Source organism: Rattus norvegicus, chromosome 13, assembly GCF_021556685.1.
Source record: "Rattus norvegicus strain SHRSP/BbbUtx chromosome 13, alternate assembly SHRSP_T2T, whole genome shotgun sequence".
Taxonomy (NCBI): domain Eukaryota; kingdom Metazoa; phylum Chordata; class Mammalia; order Rodentia; family Muridae; genus Rattus; species Rattus norvegicus.
The window spans coordinates 102,678,509-102,696,657 of record NC_141546.1 but is presented as its reverse complement, the minus strand read 5'-3'; the positions used below and the strand labels follow the sequence as shown (position 1 = coordinate 102,696,657).

The 18,149-nt window shown below is 43.6% G+C and overlaps 1 protein-coding gene across 1 annotated transcript in view; it reads right to left on the bottom strand.

Moving 5' to 3' along the window:
• Positions 1 to 18,149, bottom strand: part of Ush2a (usherin) — a 666,484-nt gene that overhangs the window by 399,842 nt on the left and 248,493 nt on the right. The window contains exons 22-26 of the mRNA NM_001302219.1: positions 15,653 to 15,779; positions 14,379 to 14,480; positions 11,170 to 11,349; positions 9,811 to 9,941; positions 4,754 to 5,027 (exon numbers count right to left, since the gene is read on the bottom strand). Of these exons, the coding sequence (NP_001289148.1) occupies positions 4,754 to 5,027; positions 9,811 to 9,941; positions 11,170 to 11,349; positions 14,379 to 14,480; positions 15,653 to 15,779 (814 nt within the window). The remainder of the gene's footprint in view (positions 1 to 4,753; positions 5,028 to 9,810; positions 9,942 to 11,169; positions 11,350 to 14,378; positions 14,481 to 15,652; positions 15,780 to 18,149) is intronic.

Sequence of the window (18,149 nt, the reverse complement as noted above, 5' to 3'; positions counted from 1 at the left end):
GCTGTCAAGACGGGGTTCTGGAGATGGGGTGTTGAGGAACATACTCTGCTGTTCACACACGATGCCACGGAAGGGCCCACGTAAGATGGCAACAGAGCCTCTCGGGGATGGCCCAGTCAATCGGGTGCTTGTTACACAGTTGTGAGAAACTGATTTCTATCTTTGGAAACCGAATCAAGACGATGGGCAGTCATCAGAACTTGATGGTAAACCTATGGCTGAAGACTTTGATCATAGCACACGGTGCAATCAAGATGCCGCTAGCCAGGAAGCTTCCTCCCTGCTGGCTGAGCTTTCACAGTACCATAAGGTGAACTGCAGGCTGCTAGGGGATAAGAATCCCACACCGAAGCTATGGGAAAGATGTGCTGTTGGTTGTGGTAGTCGTGTGAATGTTAGGGTTAGCAACCGATTGTCTCATTATTGAATTTATACCTGATTTATTATTGGATTCATCGTGTTGGATTGGAGGCCAGCTTTAGAGAAGGAAAGCCATGCCTAGCACCATAAGTCTGAGTAAGAACCCATGGCTGGGAAGCTCAAAGGCCCCACAGGTGAATCTATGACTACTGTTTTGCTGAAACGATACTCAGTATCAAACAGCCTTCTAACTGTACAGCCCTGTGCCTGTAGAGTAGTGTAGCTCAGAGCTCCTCAGAGAAACTTCTCTGTGCAAAGATTAATATAGAAACTCATAAGTGGTCAATGTCCAGAGAAAACTGGCTGTGAAGGCTCAGCCTCTGTATCCTACTCTTTATTCAAGGTTCAGAGGACACCACAGAAGAGCGTGTGGGGGCATTACAAGGGCCAGAGGTCAGGGACAACCACAGCAAAACAGTGTCTTCCGGACAGGACACACTCAATGTATGCATGAGTTCTAACAAATACGCTTGCCCGCAGAAGGCCTGAGCAAGGTCAAGCTAGTGCACGTTCCAACATGGGGTAAGAAGGGGTTCCCATGTCTCCGTCACTAGCTGAGCAGCTACTGAATATTCATGGCCCACAGAGGATGGAAAGTCAGTCCTCCTTAGCAGTACAGTGCCTGGCAAGTTGAGTGTTCTCCAGTAAAGACCTCAACCCATCCCTGTATATGGTGCACAAATTGGACTTGGCGAGTTATTAAGAAAACAATGACAAGACATTAAAAGGTAGAGAATGGATTCCATAGGTGATAGAAGACAAGAGTTAGGGTAAAAATGACCCACGCACATTGTTTACATCTGTAAATGTCATAAAGATTGAATGTTATATCAGAGATCTTTTTAAAAATGCTGGACGTTTTCATTAGTGCTTGTAACCCAAGGGTTTGGGAGGAGGAGACAACAGATCCCTGGGGTTTTCTAGCTAATCAATCTAGCCAACTAGAGAGACTCAGACAAGTGAAGAACCCTGATTTCATAATAAATCAATAAATACATAAAAATGTGGACAGTATCCAAGGAATAACAAAGGTAGACTTCCAGCCTTCGTATGCAAAGGCATACTGGTTCGCATGCAGGCACAGTGCAAACTGGGATGTCTGCACACATACAGACACAATGCACATACAGACACAACGAAAACTGGCTAGAAGATCATATTCATCAATTTCACTACGATTTTCAAAAGTCAGGCATCTAATGGCATGGAGATTACTTTACTGCGTACATATTTAAAGTCAGGAAAGGCACAGGTATGGTGACTGCCTTTCGATTTGCACAGAGAGGTATCCAGAGAGGCCAGAAGTGGGTTTCCAGGCACCCACTACAGGAGCAAAGACTCCTGGGGCACTAGCCTGCCGGCAAAGCCACGGAGCTCACGTGTAGGGCCCTGCTGTGGTTTCCTTCAGGTGGAACAGACTCCCTCGACAGGGTGACTCCATTATTTCAATACCGTGGCACCAAACCCTCCCTAAGACACTTCAGAACTTGGATGAACAGGATAATAAAAAGCTGGGAAAAGAATTGCTTTTGACAGGAGCGGAGACTCTTCATCCCCTGCCTTTGTACAAAGCAACAAAAGTTCTTGTTCTTTTCTTCCTTTCCCCAGCTCCCAAACGTCTCAATACCTAGATGGCCCACGTGTCTGTGTGGAAGGATCAGAAAGGCAGCAGGGGGCTATGTGCTTTGAGGGGCAGGCAGGATGGGTTCTAGCTTGCCCCTTGCCTGTCTTCCAGGGGTTTAGGCAGAGCACACACAACGATATTGTGTGCCTTGGGCAGTTGCAGCTGGCCGGGATGTGCTTGTTGTGATATTTCCAAGAAGACGAACTCCCACAGTTCCTGTGAGGGGTTACAAGTTTAGCAGATTAAGTTGCCCAGAACTTTCAAAACAGCAAGGAAAATTAATTTTACATTTGATTTGGAGAACAGTTACATTAATGGCTAGGGGAGGAAAAATGTAGCATGGATGCAACTGCAAAATGGAGTCTGGAGAAGAGGAGGCTCTAATTAGGAAGCTTGGGGAAGGATGAGGTAAAAGATAAAACAGCTACTGAGAGGACCAGGAGAGATACAGGGAGCACACATGAACCGTTTCGGTCACACGTGGCTGCCGGTAGGCTATGCACCCCTTTGCTGGGTATTCTCTCAGGTGAGTCCGTAACCAGGTACAATAGGTCAGTATGTCTCAAAGTATCTGAGCCAGAGTCTTAAAGCAAGGCGCGAGGGGTCTCAAGCCTTTTATCAACATTTCACTTATCCCATTCCTGTGCACCTGGAAAGACGACGACGACGATGATGATGATGATGATGATGGTGATGATGATGATGATGATGATGATGACGACGACGACGATGATGAAAAAAGCTAATTCCGGTTCCTTAGTATCTTCAAGCAAACCAGACTTCAAAAGTTTATCCATGGTTTGAAACCAGTGACACAGACAAATCACAAATAAATGCATAAATAAAAAAGTGCGTTGGTACCGTAGCCTTACATCCAGTGTAGGTAAAATTGCTCCCCTTGGGTCTATGATGATGCTTTACTTTTTTCCTCCTCAGTATCAGTTCAGCATTCTCTTTCATTCATGTCTCCAAGGCCATCAGTGGGAACAGGGTCAGGTATGAGTCTGGAGTCTAAGCCTGGATAGGGAGATTGTTTTATCCAATCCAGCCCCGTGTAAACAGGATGGAGTCTTCTCACTCGTAGAGAATTGCCAGATTCCTTCTAATACCGGAAAGCCTGAAAATCTAGGGACGATCTTGTGTGAATGTAATATTTTTAGCAGCTGCTACATCTTAAGTGCCTTGAAAATGTCATTACTGTCTCAGGTCCTGGTTATTCATTAACTCCTTACTGCTGCTACTCTGTTCAGAGCGTCCTTACAGCGCCCCATATATCCTCGATCCAAAGTCATTTAAATCTTTATGTACTTACCAAATAGGCAAAGACTGCTTCATGGAAATTTTAACCATTCATGGTGCGTAGATTTAAAAATGAGCAGAGAACAGTCTCTCTAGGAGAACCCATTTGGTCACACGTTGGAAGTTTCTGGGTTGTCCCCAAGTCACAGGGACAGGGCAATGGCAAACGCCAACTAAAAGAATGCTTCACTGTCAGGAGGCCAAGCTGTGGCACCAGGTTATGCACTACGGACCCTCGCATCTGCTTTCTAACTGTGTGTCTCCTGCAGATGCTTTCTTGCCAGTCCTTCACCTTCCTCATCGTCAGGCGGGGTCAGGAACCGCCATGGCTCACTCAGAGGCTCCTTGTGAAGAACTTCCTTGGCTCTTCTCGTAAGAAGAGCTCAGGGGAACTTCATCCAGATGCTCTTAGCCATCTTCCTTTTGTTTTTGAGTCCAGGGTCTCACTGTGTAGCCCAGGAGAGCTCCAAAATTGTCATGCTCCTGTCCCAGCCTCTCCAGTGCCAACATGGCCAAGTGCCTTAAAAAAATTTTTTTTTCTAGTTAAGTACAGCCATGCATGAGTTAAATTTTGGGTTGGATGTTTAACTGCTTTCCCTCTTCTGATGGTTACTGATAAAGCTGTCTAATTTTTCCACAGACATACTTGAAATTCTACTAAGCTTAGTGCTTCGTGTGTTTTTGCTGCGCAAAGCTTCTACCGAAAATGGAGGTGACAAGCTCCGACGTCAGCATCTGAGATTAATGTCACTCTTTCCCTTGTTGTTTATTCACATCTACACAACCTTCTACCGTTTACCTTCACATATAGATAATGATCGATATTTTAACATCGCGAATCACCTGAGTTTTCAAGGAAATTACGCATGTAATACATACAGAATTGGTCTATCTGTGTGACACTTATTTGCCGAAGATATGTTGGAATAAACATGTTGAATTTAAGGAATGCGGTCAGACACTCTTACGAATAGCACGGAGAACTGTATGGGGCTGCTTGAGAGGTTAAGGGCACTGTCTGCTCTTGCAAAGGACCTGGGCTCCATTTCTAGCAGTCACATGGTGTCTCTAACCTTCTGTCGGTCCAGTTCCAGTGGGTCTGATGCCCTCTTCTGGTCTCTGAGGGCACTGCATTGAATATGCACACTCAGGCAAGATACAAACATAAAATCAAACTAAAGAAATGAATCTTTAAAACTTCCCAAAAGGACTATAAAAATACACTAAAAGTCTGTTTGAAGAACTATCCAGTAAGTATTTTTCTTTTAGCTTAAAGGGCTGTCAGCAAAGGGAAGGTGGGTTAGTGGGGCTTATTTTATTGCACGTCTACGGCCATATTTGAAATAGTATGACCAATGCCTGGTGGTCCAGAGCCATGTCCAATGGTGTTTGCCTCTGATGGGAACTTACCTTGCTCCAGAGTCAAATGTCTATAGGAGGCCTGTAGTTCCTGTGGGATCCCACCCAGATAGACAGGTGAAGTCAGCAGCGGAGGCTGGTCCCCGGCCCGTGAGGTGCTCTTCGTAAGTTCATTCACACCAACTGACACCATGGAGCCCTCCCTTCTGATAGTGACTCTATTCCACTTTCCGTCACAGTGGGTCCGTCCCAGCCTGACCTCCACGCGTGTCAAGATACGGCTGGAATTTAACTGGAAGCTCAGCAGCCCGCTCTTCAGCTCCATCTGCATTTCACATTCAAAAACGCAAAGAGGCACGTCAAGAAGCTGCAGGATGGCAGCTTCAACGAGAACAGGTCAGCTTCCTGAAGAAAGGCGAGACGCAATAAAGCGGCTCACTTTATCCTAAGCAGAGCTGAAGTAGCAGGTAATGAAATATGCCGCAAGCTTACGATTGCTATGAAGAACGTTGTATTCAGTCAAACAGATTCATACCCAGGAATGATTATGCTACACGCTGTGTTATTATGGAGACACCAGCTACTTTTGTAACATAGTTAACAGATTAAATCCCACTCTAAACGGCTGGCAAAGTGGAGAACAGAACACTGTGAACTATGACTCCGTTTTGTGAGTTCTCAGAAATGAGAAAATACGACTGCATGTATCAATTTAATTTGGGAGAAAATTTGACAGGACAATAAGAGAATGAAATGTCAGGCTTGATGAAGCTTATTTTAAATGGTTAGTGAACTCGATTTCAAATTTGTAAGATTTATTTTGATTCGATGTTTCAGTTTTATTCTGAGTCTCCAGCGTAATTGCCTCTGTGTGTATTCTTTCAGATTAATGCTCCATTTTCTAATGTCAGCATATTTTACCCAAAATCTTCATTGTAAGGGAGAAGCACTCATATTTTACCTCAAAACATTACATGATAATTATTTTACCAACCAGGCTTTTTTTTTTTAATTTTTGTTTTAGGTATGAAGTCAGCAACCATACTAGTTGAAAGTTTGAGAATAGCATGTTAAATGAAATAAATTCAATCTCAATGAGGAAAGAATATATCTTCTATGTAGATGCCTTCGTGATACATCCCCAGCAGGCAGGCTTCATTCAAGAGGTACCAAGATCCTCGGCTCCCTACAATCTTCCTGATAGCAGAGGGGATGTTGAAGCACTCCTGTAGCTGAGAGCGAGGAGAGGCCACAGAAGCAGATGAGCCACTCGCTCCCTCTGAGGCAGGAAAGATTTAGAGGAGCTGGGGCAAAGGCTCCTCTAAAGGCTGAGGCTGAACCACTTGCCAAGCTCAGGGATCCCTCACCAGGTGGAATGTGGCCTTCTGTAATTCTGGAATCACAGCGCTGGGAAGGCAAACAGAAGCTCCAGGGAACAGGATATATCAACTGGCTGGACTAACAGACTCTGGAGTCAGTAAGAGACCCTGTCTCAGTGAGCACAGTGGAAAGTATATCCAGAAAGGAATTAAAGGTCAAATTTGGGCTTCATATGCACATGTACACATGTGCATTCACACAAGTGAACCCACGTACCTACACACACATGCACACACACACACACACACACTCTCACACTTGACTGCACCACACCCCTTATGTGGAAATTTCTGGTTTTGTTGAAAACTCAGTTGTGCCATGCGGTGTCTTTCCGGAAGCTGTATGATGAGAGGATGTTTTGCTGGAGCAGACACGTGGTGTTCTTCTAGAAGCTGTCTGGAGAAAGGGAATGTAGTGTTTGGTTGGAACGGATGCTTGAGAGGGCATGTTATGTCTAGAAAGAATATGATTATAATGCCAAAGGCGGTGAACGATGCTCTCATATTGGTTCGTCCTGCAACGCCTTGCTGGCCTTGACTGATCTTTGCTTGTTGTGATGTCATAGAGAGAAACATGCCAGAGAACTTCTTGTGGTGTTCAGCTGCTTCTTGTTGCTTCTTTGGACTCCTGAAAATTTGGGGAACTTTGTGGTGTCTTCTGGATCAAGCTGCTCCTATTGATGTCTGTTTGATGTTTTGAACTGGGCTGCTGATATCCTGACAGTAAAGATTGGAATTGCCCCAAAGAACTACTTCTAAACAGGCCCAGAACACCCTTTTCCCGTTAACCTTTCTTTGTCCCTACCTCTGGTATGTGGGACATTGAAGCATTTAAGAACCCTAATTACAGTAGGTTTTGGAAAACCTAAGCCCACACGCTGCCCCCACCCCACGCACACGCAAACAGGCACGCATACCACATAAGATTTACAGTAATGCGAGATACATGGATGGGTCCTTCAAGCAGGGTGGTAGACACAAGCAGTCAGAGGACATTGGATTTAAAGAAAGCTTACAAGTTAGGTAGGACACAGGAGGCACGGGCGTGGGAGACTGAGAGAGCCTTGCTCTGTGTGCAGAGGGAGATCTTAGGTATTGTGGGGTGAGATGGAAAAAGTTCATCTCTTATCTGACACCAAAAACTGTTTCATATTGACTTGCATTTTATATCAGAAGTTCGTTTCCCTGGACACAGGAAGCACCCATCCGAAACTGGGATGCTGGATGCTTCGTCAGGGATACATCATCAAAAGGCATTTCGATAGGCAGATTATAGTAATGATCAGGGAGTCTCTAAGAAGGGTTTCATAAAGTAACTCATGCAGGCAGGGTGACCAGTACTGACTGTGCTAGGTACCTGCAAGGCACCCATGCTGGTAAATGTCACATGCTGCTTGATGATGCTGAGATGTTGGCTCAGGAAGCAGGGCTGTTCTGCCCCATTTCTGACTTAAACGTGTTTGTCTCAAAGTGTTATCAGTATCCCCTTGGCTGGGGACAGGGTAGCCTGCCCCACTGTGTGACAAGGAGAAAAAAAAAAGAGCAAAGTAAGCCAGAAGTAAAATGAGAACAGCAGAAGGTGAATTATTCCCAGTATTGGTTAGTATTGCATATCCCATAATAGAAAGAGGCCAATGGTGGGAGTAAGGAGCCTGAAGCTGAGTGTGGGAAGCTCGTCCACGCAGAGCAAGTTTAACTGGGAACTCCAGCAGACTGCCTCAGTTTCCCTTCTTGGTGTCTCCTGGCTATCCTCAGCACCAGCTTGGGAATAAGGTGAGTTCACCTTTCTATGTTCTTTGTCTTTTCACTTGGAAATCATGCCCCAGGAGACAGACAACAGCTCTGTGCAGGCCTCAAGGAACCTAGCTGATGGGCTTCATGGGGCTTCCTTCCCTAGGTGATTTCTGCTAGGGGGTTTGAGAACATGATTTGATGGTGCCATGATATCTGTCTGTCTCTCTATCTCTGTCTTTCCGCTACTTGCAAAACATTCTTTTACTTTTACTCGCTGTGTACTTAATAGACTCCCTCATTTATCCAAGTGTATATCTGTGGTAGACCAACCAGCAGACTGTACAGAAGAGTGTGTAAAAATCAAGGCTATGTGACTGTCAGATTGATTGTATTGAGTCACCTGGGAGGTCAGAAGTCACCCCTGTTGGTGTAGGTGAAGGCATATCCAGGGCCCATCAGTGTTCAAATATCTTCCATGGGTTAACCCGCTGGGTTAAGACTGAAGAGAAGTACCAGAGAGATGATAAGAGTACGTGCAGCTCTTGCAGAGGACCCAAGGTTGATTCCCTGCACCCACATGGTGGTATACAACCATCAGTTACTTTAGTTCGCAGGGATTTACTGACCTCTTCTTGCCTCTGTGGCAATCTGCACATATATGGTGCACAGATCTATGTGTAGGCAAAACACTCATACTCATAAGTAAAAATAAATTTGAAAAAATTCAGACTAGATTGTTTTGAGATGGTGGTGGAGTGCACAGGCTGATTGGAGAATGTGGCTCACTGGGAGTGAGTTTCTGAAGGACACCTGTTTCCCTGTCCTGTTCCTGATGTTTCCCCAACCTCTCCCCATGCTCTGTGTTTCTGCCATCAAGATGTTCTCAAAAAAATGACAAGGGCTATGGAGTGAGCCAAAATAAATCTCTTCCTTTTAGTTCTGTTAGGTATTTGCTCAGAGACACACAACAAGTGCAGACATCTGTCATACTTTCACCGTGACAAATGGGGGAGGGTTAGCCACCATCATCATAACAAACATCAGGGGAAGAGGCTGGAGAGCCAGGAGGGGCCAACGCCATAGAGGAGACTGAGCTGAAAACAGGAAGAAAACACCAAGAGAGATGTTGCTGAGAGAGTCAAGATATAAACATAAACATTCATAACCGCGATGCCATCTCTCCAGTGTTCCACTGAATTCTGATGATAGTGTTTGATCGAATGATTAATGGTAAATAAAAAAAAAAGCTGTCATACTTTCTCACCGCACGCTGGGAAATTTACAAACCGCTCATATTAATCTTATTTGCCATATCAAATACATGGAAATAAACAACAGGGTGTTGTTGGTGAGCGGTATATTATACAGCCCTGAAAATGGAACACCTCAATGGGAAATGTTAATAACCTAGAATACTGTGAATAAATAGAAATTTCTAAAAGTGTATTTTCATAAACCTCAAAATCTGTAATACTCATTCATATATGTTCATCATTCAAACTATAAAATACGTACCAATAAGAAACCTAAAATTATGATTACATGCTGGTTCTGGCTAGAGTTGGGGAAAGAAAGACACAAAAGGATGATAATTGAGCCCTCAGACTGAGCACTTTGCTCATTAGCATTCATTGTATTGTGTTTTATATGACACCGAGTGAAATATATAAAGTACATTTTGAAACTGTATCAGAAGGTAATGAAGAGGTATTTTTCACGTATCAAGAAACTAAATTGGATTCCCTTAATTTTTAACATCTGCTCTGTTCTGTTCAATTTACAACATTTATAGCACTAATTGTCAGTTGAAAAAGGTATCTTAACACTGTAAGTCATTTCACAGGCCTGTAGAAATAAAGACTACTTGAGGAAAAATATGAAAATAAAATTAAGTTTAGGAAAAAAAACATTGTGCTTGGTACTAACATACAATTTATCTCTTCCAAAGTTGGGCCTTATATTTTAATATAAGCTTAATTAAATTCATCAACTTACAGCAAGAAAATCCAGACCCTCTGTATTGTGAATGAAAAGAAGCAATCCATTTAGTTGGTCTGTTTGAAACTTCAGGGAAATCTCAAAGTCCTTTGCAGCATGAAACGTATCTGAACGAAGCTCCAGAAATCCTTTAAGACAAGAGTGTGTGCACACATCAGCATACTGCAGGCAGTGTACGAATGTGGCAAGCATCCGAGAAAGGTGCAACTTTTGTTTAAAAATCTCACAAAAGATAGATCAGTCATTGATATCCCTCCTGCTGTCTATGGGGGCTGCAAGATGAATGTCATATACCTTTGAAGAGGAAACAGATTATGTCCTCAGACACACATAGACACACATACACACACACGCGCGCGCGCGCACACAGACATGAATCTTGCATGATGCTTAACCCCTTAAGGAAGCTAAGACAAGCCCAGAATGCCACACCTTTAATGAAAAAAATAAGCTATATCACTACAGTTATGTTACTAAACACAGTTTAAGCTACTTTATAACCAATCAACTGAGAAACAGGAGGCTGACTTGGGTGTTTAATGAGGAATGTTCTAAATCTGCCAAGCCACCCTGTTTCTTTCCAGGGTCATGCCATGGGGGTCAGGGCATTCACAGAGGCGGGTGGGAAGGAAGGTCACTACCTCACAGTTTTCTTCAGCCTCTGCAGCAGTGGTAGGGATGGCCCTGCTCATCAGAGGTTCCTCAGAGGCCTGTGAAAGCCCCTGCTGAGCTGTAAAGATGGGCATCCTTCAATTACATATTAAGGAGGATGGGGATGTCGAGTCATTTTAGCAATAAAAACTCCTGGGCACCATGTTTTTCACAGTAACTTGCATGCTGGTATCTGTTGTCTGATTTATACGTGGGACACAAGAACTCTGGGGCCCTCCAGAGGTGCCAGTCATGAGTATGTGCCATGAATCTTAACAGTTGCGTTTTTTATTCATACTTTGAAAATAGTGTATGGTTCAACATACAGAGTCCTGCAATATAAACTCATTAAAGTAAACTGGGTGGAGGAGGTAAAATGAAACCATGAAGAGAAAACATATAGACTGTTTGCCTGTGGCCCTTGGGTGCCCTCAAATCATTCAAAAGTGGGATCCAGGGGGAGACCTTGAGGACCAACAAGGAGACATGAGAAGCAGTATGGGACCTCTCTTCCGCTTACAAGCAAGGAGTGGTTTTACAAGGTCACATATTCCCCCCAGGACGTGGTGCAGGGACAAGACAGAAGCCACTGAAACCTGGAAAACTGAGAGCCCAAGTTAACCTTCTTAAGTCAGCTTCCCTGGGTACTCTGTGATTGTGACAGAAAAATGACTAACACAGGCTGAGTCACCGGCCATGCCTCACCTGCACCCAGGAACTGAACTCCTTCTTCTAGGTCGGTGGGGCACCCCTCCCAGCTGTGATGTACATTGACCTGCTCCTCAGAGCTCTGCCAATCCAAAGGTAGCCATGTCCCAGAGGGGCTGGAACCCTTCAGGATGGACACATCCTTGAGGCAGCCCACGAAGCCTCTTCGGACTATCTCTGCAAAAGTGGAAGGCGTTAGGAAGGGCACATCGCTCAATGGCGTGGACTTCACTGCTCAGCAATCCATTTTACCTGACATTCGAAGAGAAGAAACCTACAAGCATCGGTACCCCAAGTTCCTGAAAATCACAAGTCATGCAACCCTAGTAGCTACAGTGAACGGTTGCGATTTTCTGTTTGGTTCTGGCTCATTTGCAATGAGTCTGCAGAAACAGATTTACAGAAAAAAATTCAATAAAATGTGATATTTTGCTATTAGTGAGAATACTACCTTTTGAGTTAACCCAGAAATTGTTTTCATAAGCCTGCAAAATAAGGGCTTAGAACTTTCAGAAGTGAGGTTTAGGGCTAGGACAGGGCTCAGTTGCTGAAGGGCTGACAAGAGCCTGGGGACCTGGGTTTGGATCCTCAGCACCCACTTAAAAGGCCCAGAATCCCCTCTTCCCAGCACTGTGCTGACAACCTCAGTGCTCAGGGGCTGCGTGCACATATTCAGAGGTGCATAAGCACCCACACACATGAATGCCTCCCACCCAAGCACTCCTATGAATACACCCTCCCTCACACTGATGACCACACTTATCTCAGGGTCCCAGTCCTTCCAGGACATCTGGAACACTCCATGGAAGCCTTTTGAGAGAAACCCCTGAGGTGCCCTGTGAGTCCTAGTAGGACGTGGAAAAATCCTAAGGCCATCAGTAAGCATTTGGAGGTGATTGCTGTCAAGGTCATGTAAATTTTTATTATATTTATTTCTATGTGTGTTTCTGGGCAAGCACATGCATGCTATGGTCAACATGCGGTGATGAGAGGACAACATGTCAGAATTAGCTGTCTCCTTTTATCACGTGGACCTCAGGGATTGAGCTCAGCTTACCTGGCTAGACAGCAAAAGCCTTCATGTGCAAAGCCATCTTGCCAGCCTCTCATTAGTTTCGTTTTGGAGTTATGTTTCTGTGCGGTGAAAGTAAGGTGTGTGTGTGTGTGTGTGTGTGTGTGTGTGTGTGTGTGTGTGTGTGTTAGTAAAGGTTACAGTCATCTGAGAGGAGGAATCTCGATTGAGAAGATGCCTTCATGAGGTTGGTCCATAGGCAAGCCTGTGTAGTATTCTCCTGGTTAATTATTGATGTGGAAATGTCAAGCTCAGTTTGTACAGTGCTATTCCTAGCTAGGTTGTCCTGGAATGTAAAAGCCAATTGAATAAGCTGTGAAGAAGAAGTCAACAAGCAGTATTTCACCATGGCTTCTGCTTTAGTTCCTGCCCTGACTTTCCTATATGACAGTCTACAACTGTATGCGGAAATAAACCACTTTCTTCCCAAGTTGCTTTACTTTCCTGTTATTTTATATGTAGTGGTGTTTTCTCTATCATCTATCTTTCTATCTATCTTTCTATCTATCTATCATCTATCATCTCTATCTATTATCTATCATCTATCTATCGTTATGTCTCAATCATCTATCATTTATCTATCATTTATCTGTCTGTCTACCATCATCTGCTATTTATCATCCATTCCTATATCATCTATATCTATTTCTATATCTATCATATACCTATCTATCATCTATCTATCTATCTATCTATCTATCTATCTATCTATCTATCTATCTATTTCTATATCTCGTTCTATATCTGTATTTGTATGTGTGCACATCGAGTGGTCACACTGCCTACAGAAGCTAGAAGAGGATGCCAGATTTTGAGCATCCATGTGGGTGCTGAGAATAGAATCTAGGTCCTCTGAAAGAATGAAGGATACTCTTATCCACTAAGACATCTCTCCAGCCCCAATATCTTAATTATAGAATTTTGAGGATTGGATTAGGATCATCCATCCATAACTTCTTTTAGGACTGTCACACAATACATTGGGAATGTTCCTCAGACATCTGGAAGTCAAGTTTTCCATTCCTGTGTTATTTCCATTGGATTAAAAGTCTTAGAAAAAAATCTCTACACACATTCTGAAATTATATGAATCATAATATAAGTCATTTTGGCAAAAGCATAATGAACCTTTTTTTAAAAAAAGAAACAACATTGCCCTTTTCTCTCTCTCTCTCTCTCTCTCTCTCTCTCTCTCTCTCTCTCTCTCTTTTAAGATTTATTCATTTATTTCATGTATGTGAGTACACTGTAGCTGTCCTCAGACACACCAGAAGAGGGCATCAGATCTCCATTACAGATGGTTGTGAACCACCATGTAGTTGCTGGGAATTGAACTCAGGACCTGTGGAAGAGCAGTCAGTGCTCTTAACCTCTGAGCCATCTCTCCAGCCCATAATAAACATTTTGAATAGTAAGAACTTGACATTGACAAGGTAAATAGAACGGTTGAAGTTGCTCTGAGAAAGAAGAGGGCTAAAAATTAACATATATGTGAGATATATGAAATAAATAATATCTCTTGATACTTTTAAGTACTGTAAATAGATTGTGGTTAAAGTTTTAAGTACAACATTATGCTTGTTGGTATTAATTGTAGACTTGATACAATCTATAATCACCTGATAAGAGTGTTAATGAATGACTATCTCGAGCTGGCTGCCCTTTGGGCACATCTGCAGAAGGGACATTGACCCTGAAGGTCATTGATGCTTGATATGGGAAGACATTACCACTGTGGGCAGCACCTTCCCTGGATGTAATTCCTTGGCTGTGTAAGAGTGGAGGTGGTGAGCTAAGTAGCAAGTAGGTATGGACTCATCCTCTCTCCGCTCTTGGCTGGGGATGTAACCAACAGCTCTACATAACCAAGTGCTCTACGTTCCCGCCATGGTTTCCCTGCAGGGATGTACTCTTACATGAAACTGCGCGCTAAACACACCCTTCCTTCCCAGCTTCCTTCCCAGCTTCCTTCCCAGCTTCCTTCCCAGCTTCCTTCCCAGCTTCCTTCCCAGCTTCCTTCCCAGCTTCCTTCCCAGCTTCCTTCCCAGTAGCTGTGCTGCTGGGATGTTCAGTTCACAGCCACAGCCACAGTAACACTAGGATAATATGTATTTCCACTTCCTGTGAAACTCACCAGGCCTCTTCTGGAGGATGGTATGACCTTGTGGCAGCCCACCTACAAACAGTCTGGTGTAGCCTCCCGTCACGGAGCTTCCGTTCAGAGAAGCTGAGGAGTCTGTAAGAGAGGAGATAATCCCCAGACTGAAAGCCATCGCAGATCTGTGGTACCCAGCTCTCCTGCTTCTTCTTTACCTCCTTGTCTATTAGCTCCCAGATCTCCCAGATAGGCATCTGCTGTAAGCCTGCATCTCATCAGAAACCTCTTCCTGTCTGCTACCAAACTGGCCTCCTTGTTGGACCCTAACATGTAACAAAGTGTTCTGATATCCCTGGTGTCTGTTACCCACCATTTCCTTCATCCAGGCCTGATGTCCACTGTTTTTTGTTTTGACCCAACACATACTTTCTAGATATTTTCATGGTTCCTTTCTTGGCCTCTCATTTCTGCTCAACTGTTATAAGAAATTCCTTACCCAATAGTCCTGAGTCAAACTTAACACTGCTCCCAATGCACAAACCTTTTATGACAATGGCCCCATGCCAACCACCTGAGTCTCTAGGGTCTGGTTGAGTTAAAGCCTTATCAACACAGATAACACCTACCTGTCCTGCTTTTACATTCTCCTAACTTGTTATGACTTTATACTTTTATTTATTGTCACCTTCTGCCACTTGCATCTACACCACAGCCACTACAAAGCTCTGTTTACTCTCTGTTATCCGAGCATCGAGAACAGTAGTAGAACATAGTAGGAGCCCATTAGAATCAGTTACAGCCTAAGTGAATCCGTGAACACCTATGCCATTGGATGAAAATGGAAGACAGAGCCAGTTGGGAAGAAAACCATAGTCAAATGTAAACCCCGGGTATGTGGGCAGGGTCCTGCCTCCCCACTGCAGGAACTAGGAGGAGTTAGTTACCATTTCTGAGGCTTGTTTTTTTTCTCTCATTTTATACATAGATCTTGCTTTCCTTGCTTGCTTTCTGGAGGCAAAAGGGAACATTCATTGGGCAATCAGGAGCCCCTGCGTGGTGTGAAGAATGCAGAAAGTACAGAACGGCTGGGAGTGATTTCATATCCTTCCCTGCTTTACTGGAGTCCTACCTGGACAAGGAGCTGATGGCCAGAGTTTACCAGTGGGAAAGCTAAGACCAACTAAGGGTCAGATCTCATGGGGACTAGTGTGGAACTGAATGGAGAAATCAGTGTGAGATTCACATATGCAGGCAAACACACACACACACACACACCCACACACACACACACACGCACACGCAGCCCTTACCTGTGTACTGCTCATCAAGAGTGATCTGGCCAAAAGACTGATGTCTGATTGCTGTGATTTCATGCCACTGTCCGTCACTGTATTGTTGACTGTGATCATCAGCTGTGGTAACTTCCACTAGTGATCCCTTAAGAGAGTGAATGAACGACGAATGAGTGAGTGAATAAATGAATGAACAAATGAGTGGGTGCTCACATTCAGGTGTCACTGACACCATATACATGCTTTAAACCGGTTCTCAGATTCCTGCATTACGATCCCAACTTAAAGCAGCCACTCTTCCATTTATCCAGCATGTAAGTTGGCGTCTACTAATGGTCCATGGCCACCCTGTGGTGGACGTCTGAAAACCATGGTGACCTAACATGAACAGAAGGCTCCAGACCAGACTCTTACAAAGGCACTGGCATTTTAGGTACTTGTACCCACATTTGATTGTTCAAGGAAAATTGTAAAGTGAAAGAGAAGGATTTAAAATTGCAAAAAGTAATGAAAATTTATTCTAACAATAGACAAGCATCCGGAAATTCCCCCTTTCTTCATGAATAATTCCGTAATGTGCACTGAAAGAAGGGATGGGAGGTGACCTATGTTAAAGTGAGAATTTATTAAACTTAGATGCAGAGTTAAGGTTGGTATTTAATGATTTGTAGCCTAAAAATCTGACATTTGTAGCTCTAGTGTGGTCATAATAACATGGTGAAAAACAAGTTCTTGAGTTTGAGGGCAGTGAACAGCGGATGCCAAGATTAACCAAGGAGGCAAGGGTGAGGAAGCAGAGAGAGGAAACACACTAGCACTAGCACAGAGAGCCATGTGTAAGTCAGAATCCATACAAGAAACCCCATCCCTGTTAGCCAGCATTTACCATCATGACTAAGAGAGCAGACCCCTCCAAACCTAAGGAAGATATTTAGTTTTGAGGTTGATTTACCCAAGAAAAATCAAATACGAAGCCTTTGTGAGTTCTTAGACACTACTAGCAAGAATTATTTAAGCAGCACACATATTTTTAAAAAGTAATCTTGAATCAGGACTGAAGAGCTTGGGTTAAGAGCGCCGGATGCTCTTACAAAGGACCTGGGTTTGATTTTCAGCATCCGCGCGGCACTTGGCAACCGTCTGCAACTCCGGTTCTGAGGGACTCTGCGCCCCCTTCCTGCCTCGTTAGTTACTGCACACATCCGGATACAGACCCATGCAGGCAAACACTGATATTTATAAAATACAATAATTGTCCTAAGTACCTAGAATGTTCCACCAAATGCTAACAATTTTAGTCAATTGTTTTACCTAAGAGAACAAGTCAGTCATTCTCTTCTGATAGATTTACAAGCCTGAGCACAGGACATCAACCACAGCTTCCTAAGCAAAACATTCTGTTGATATTTTCCTAAAGATAGACTACACCCATTCTGTACATTCAATTAACCCTTCTTAAGACTCATACTTGACAAGAGAAACTTATGTTACTAATATTAAAACAACAACAGCAGCAGCAACAACAGAACCGACCAAAAGGAGCATCCAATTCCCCACCAGCACAAGCTGTCCCTTCTTACATGGACAATCCCAACTTCTGTAGATAACCTGGGCAGCGAGACCCATGACCATTTCCAAAGTTATCTCTAATCCTAGACTCTTCTCCTTTCTCGGTTTTTTTCCTACCTATTCTTTTATTTTCCTCAACTCTATTTCAACATTTTAATATTTTACAAACACACATTTCATTATCGTAGTTTAATAATTAAAACCAGAACTGGTGTCGTGCCCAATTAATGTGCCCTGGTAGCGTGCCCATTAGTTTTTCCATTAGTGAATTCAACAATACTAATGGGATTACTGGCATGGGATGCTAATTGGGTGTGACATAAGAAACTGGCTCACTTCTGAGCACACCCTCGCTAATGATGAAATTAACGAGCATTTTATTAAACGCTGTCTCATCAAAGTGTACTTAGTTAGCGTTAAAATTGTTACAAACGGTTCTGCATTTTAAAGATCAGGTGTCTGAGGCAGAGGCTCTGCACGTTTTGTTTGGCAATCATCGGAAGCAAGGGAGAGTCCTCGCCACCAGGAATCATGTTGATGGGTTGCAGATCCACTGGGGTATCCTGTAGCAGAGTGCAGCAAACTTGCTTCAAGTCTGAGAGAAACTTCGTGTGGCATTCGTTGGTGAGGATGCCAAGGTCCCCATAATAATAATTCTGCAATAGGATCAGGTATTGTGCATGGAAAATGTCGTGCATAGCAATTACAGTCTGATCAGAATCATTTTTTAAGTTTTACTTTCAAAGGCTCCTTGTCTGTGAATATGTAACGTGCTGTGTATTTTCTGTGAATGCCACTGAGTCTAGAATACGGAAGGGACACATTAGAGTTAGACAGTAAAATACCACCTCATCAAGTCTCTGCAAAACTGAAGAAGCCAAACAAAGGAGTAGAACACTGTGGCTTTTAGAGACCCCGTGAAACTGTAGAAATCAGAGCTGCAATT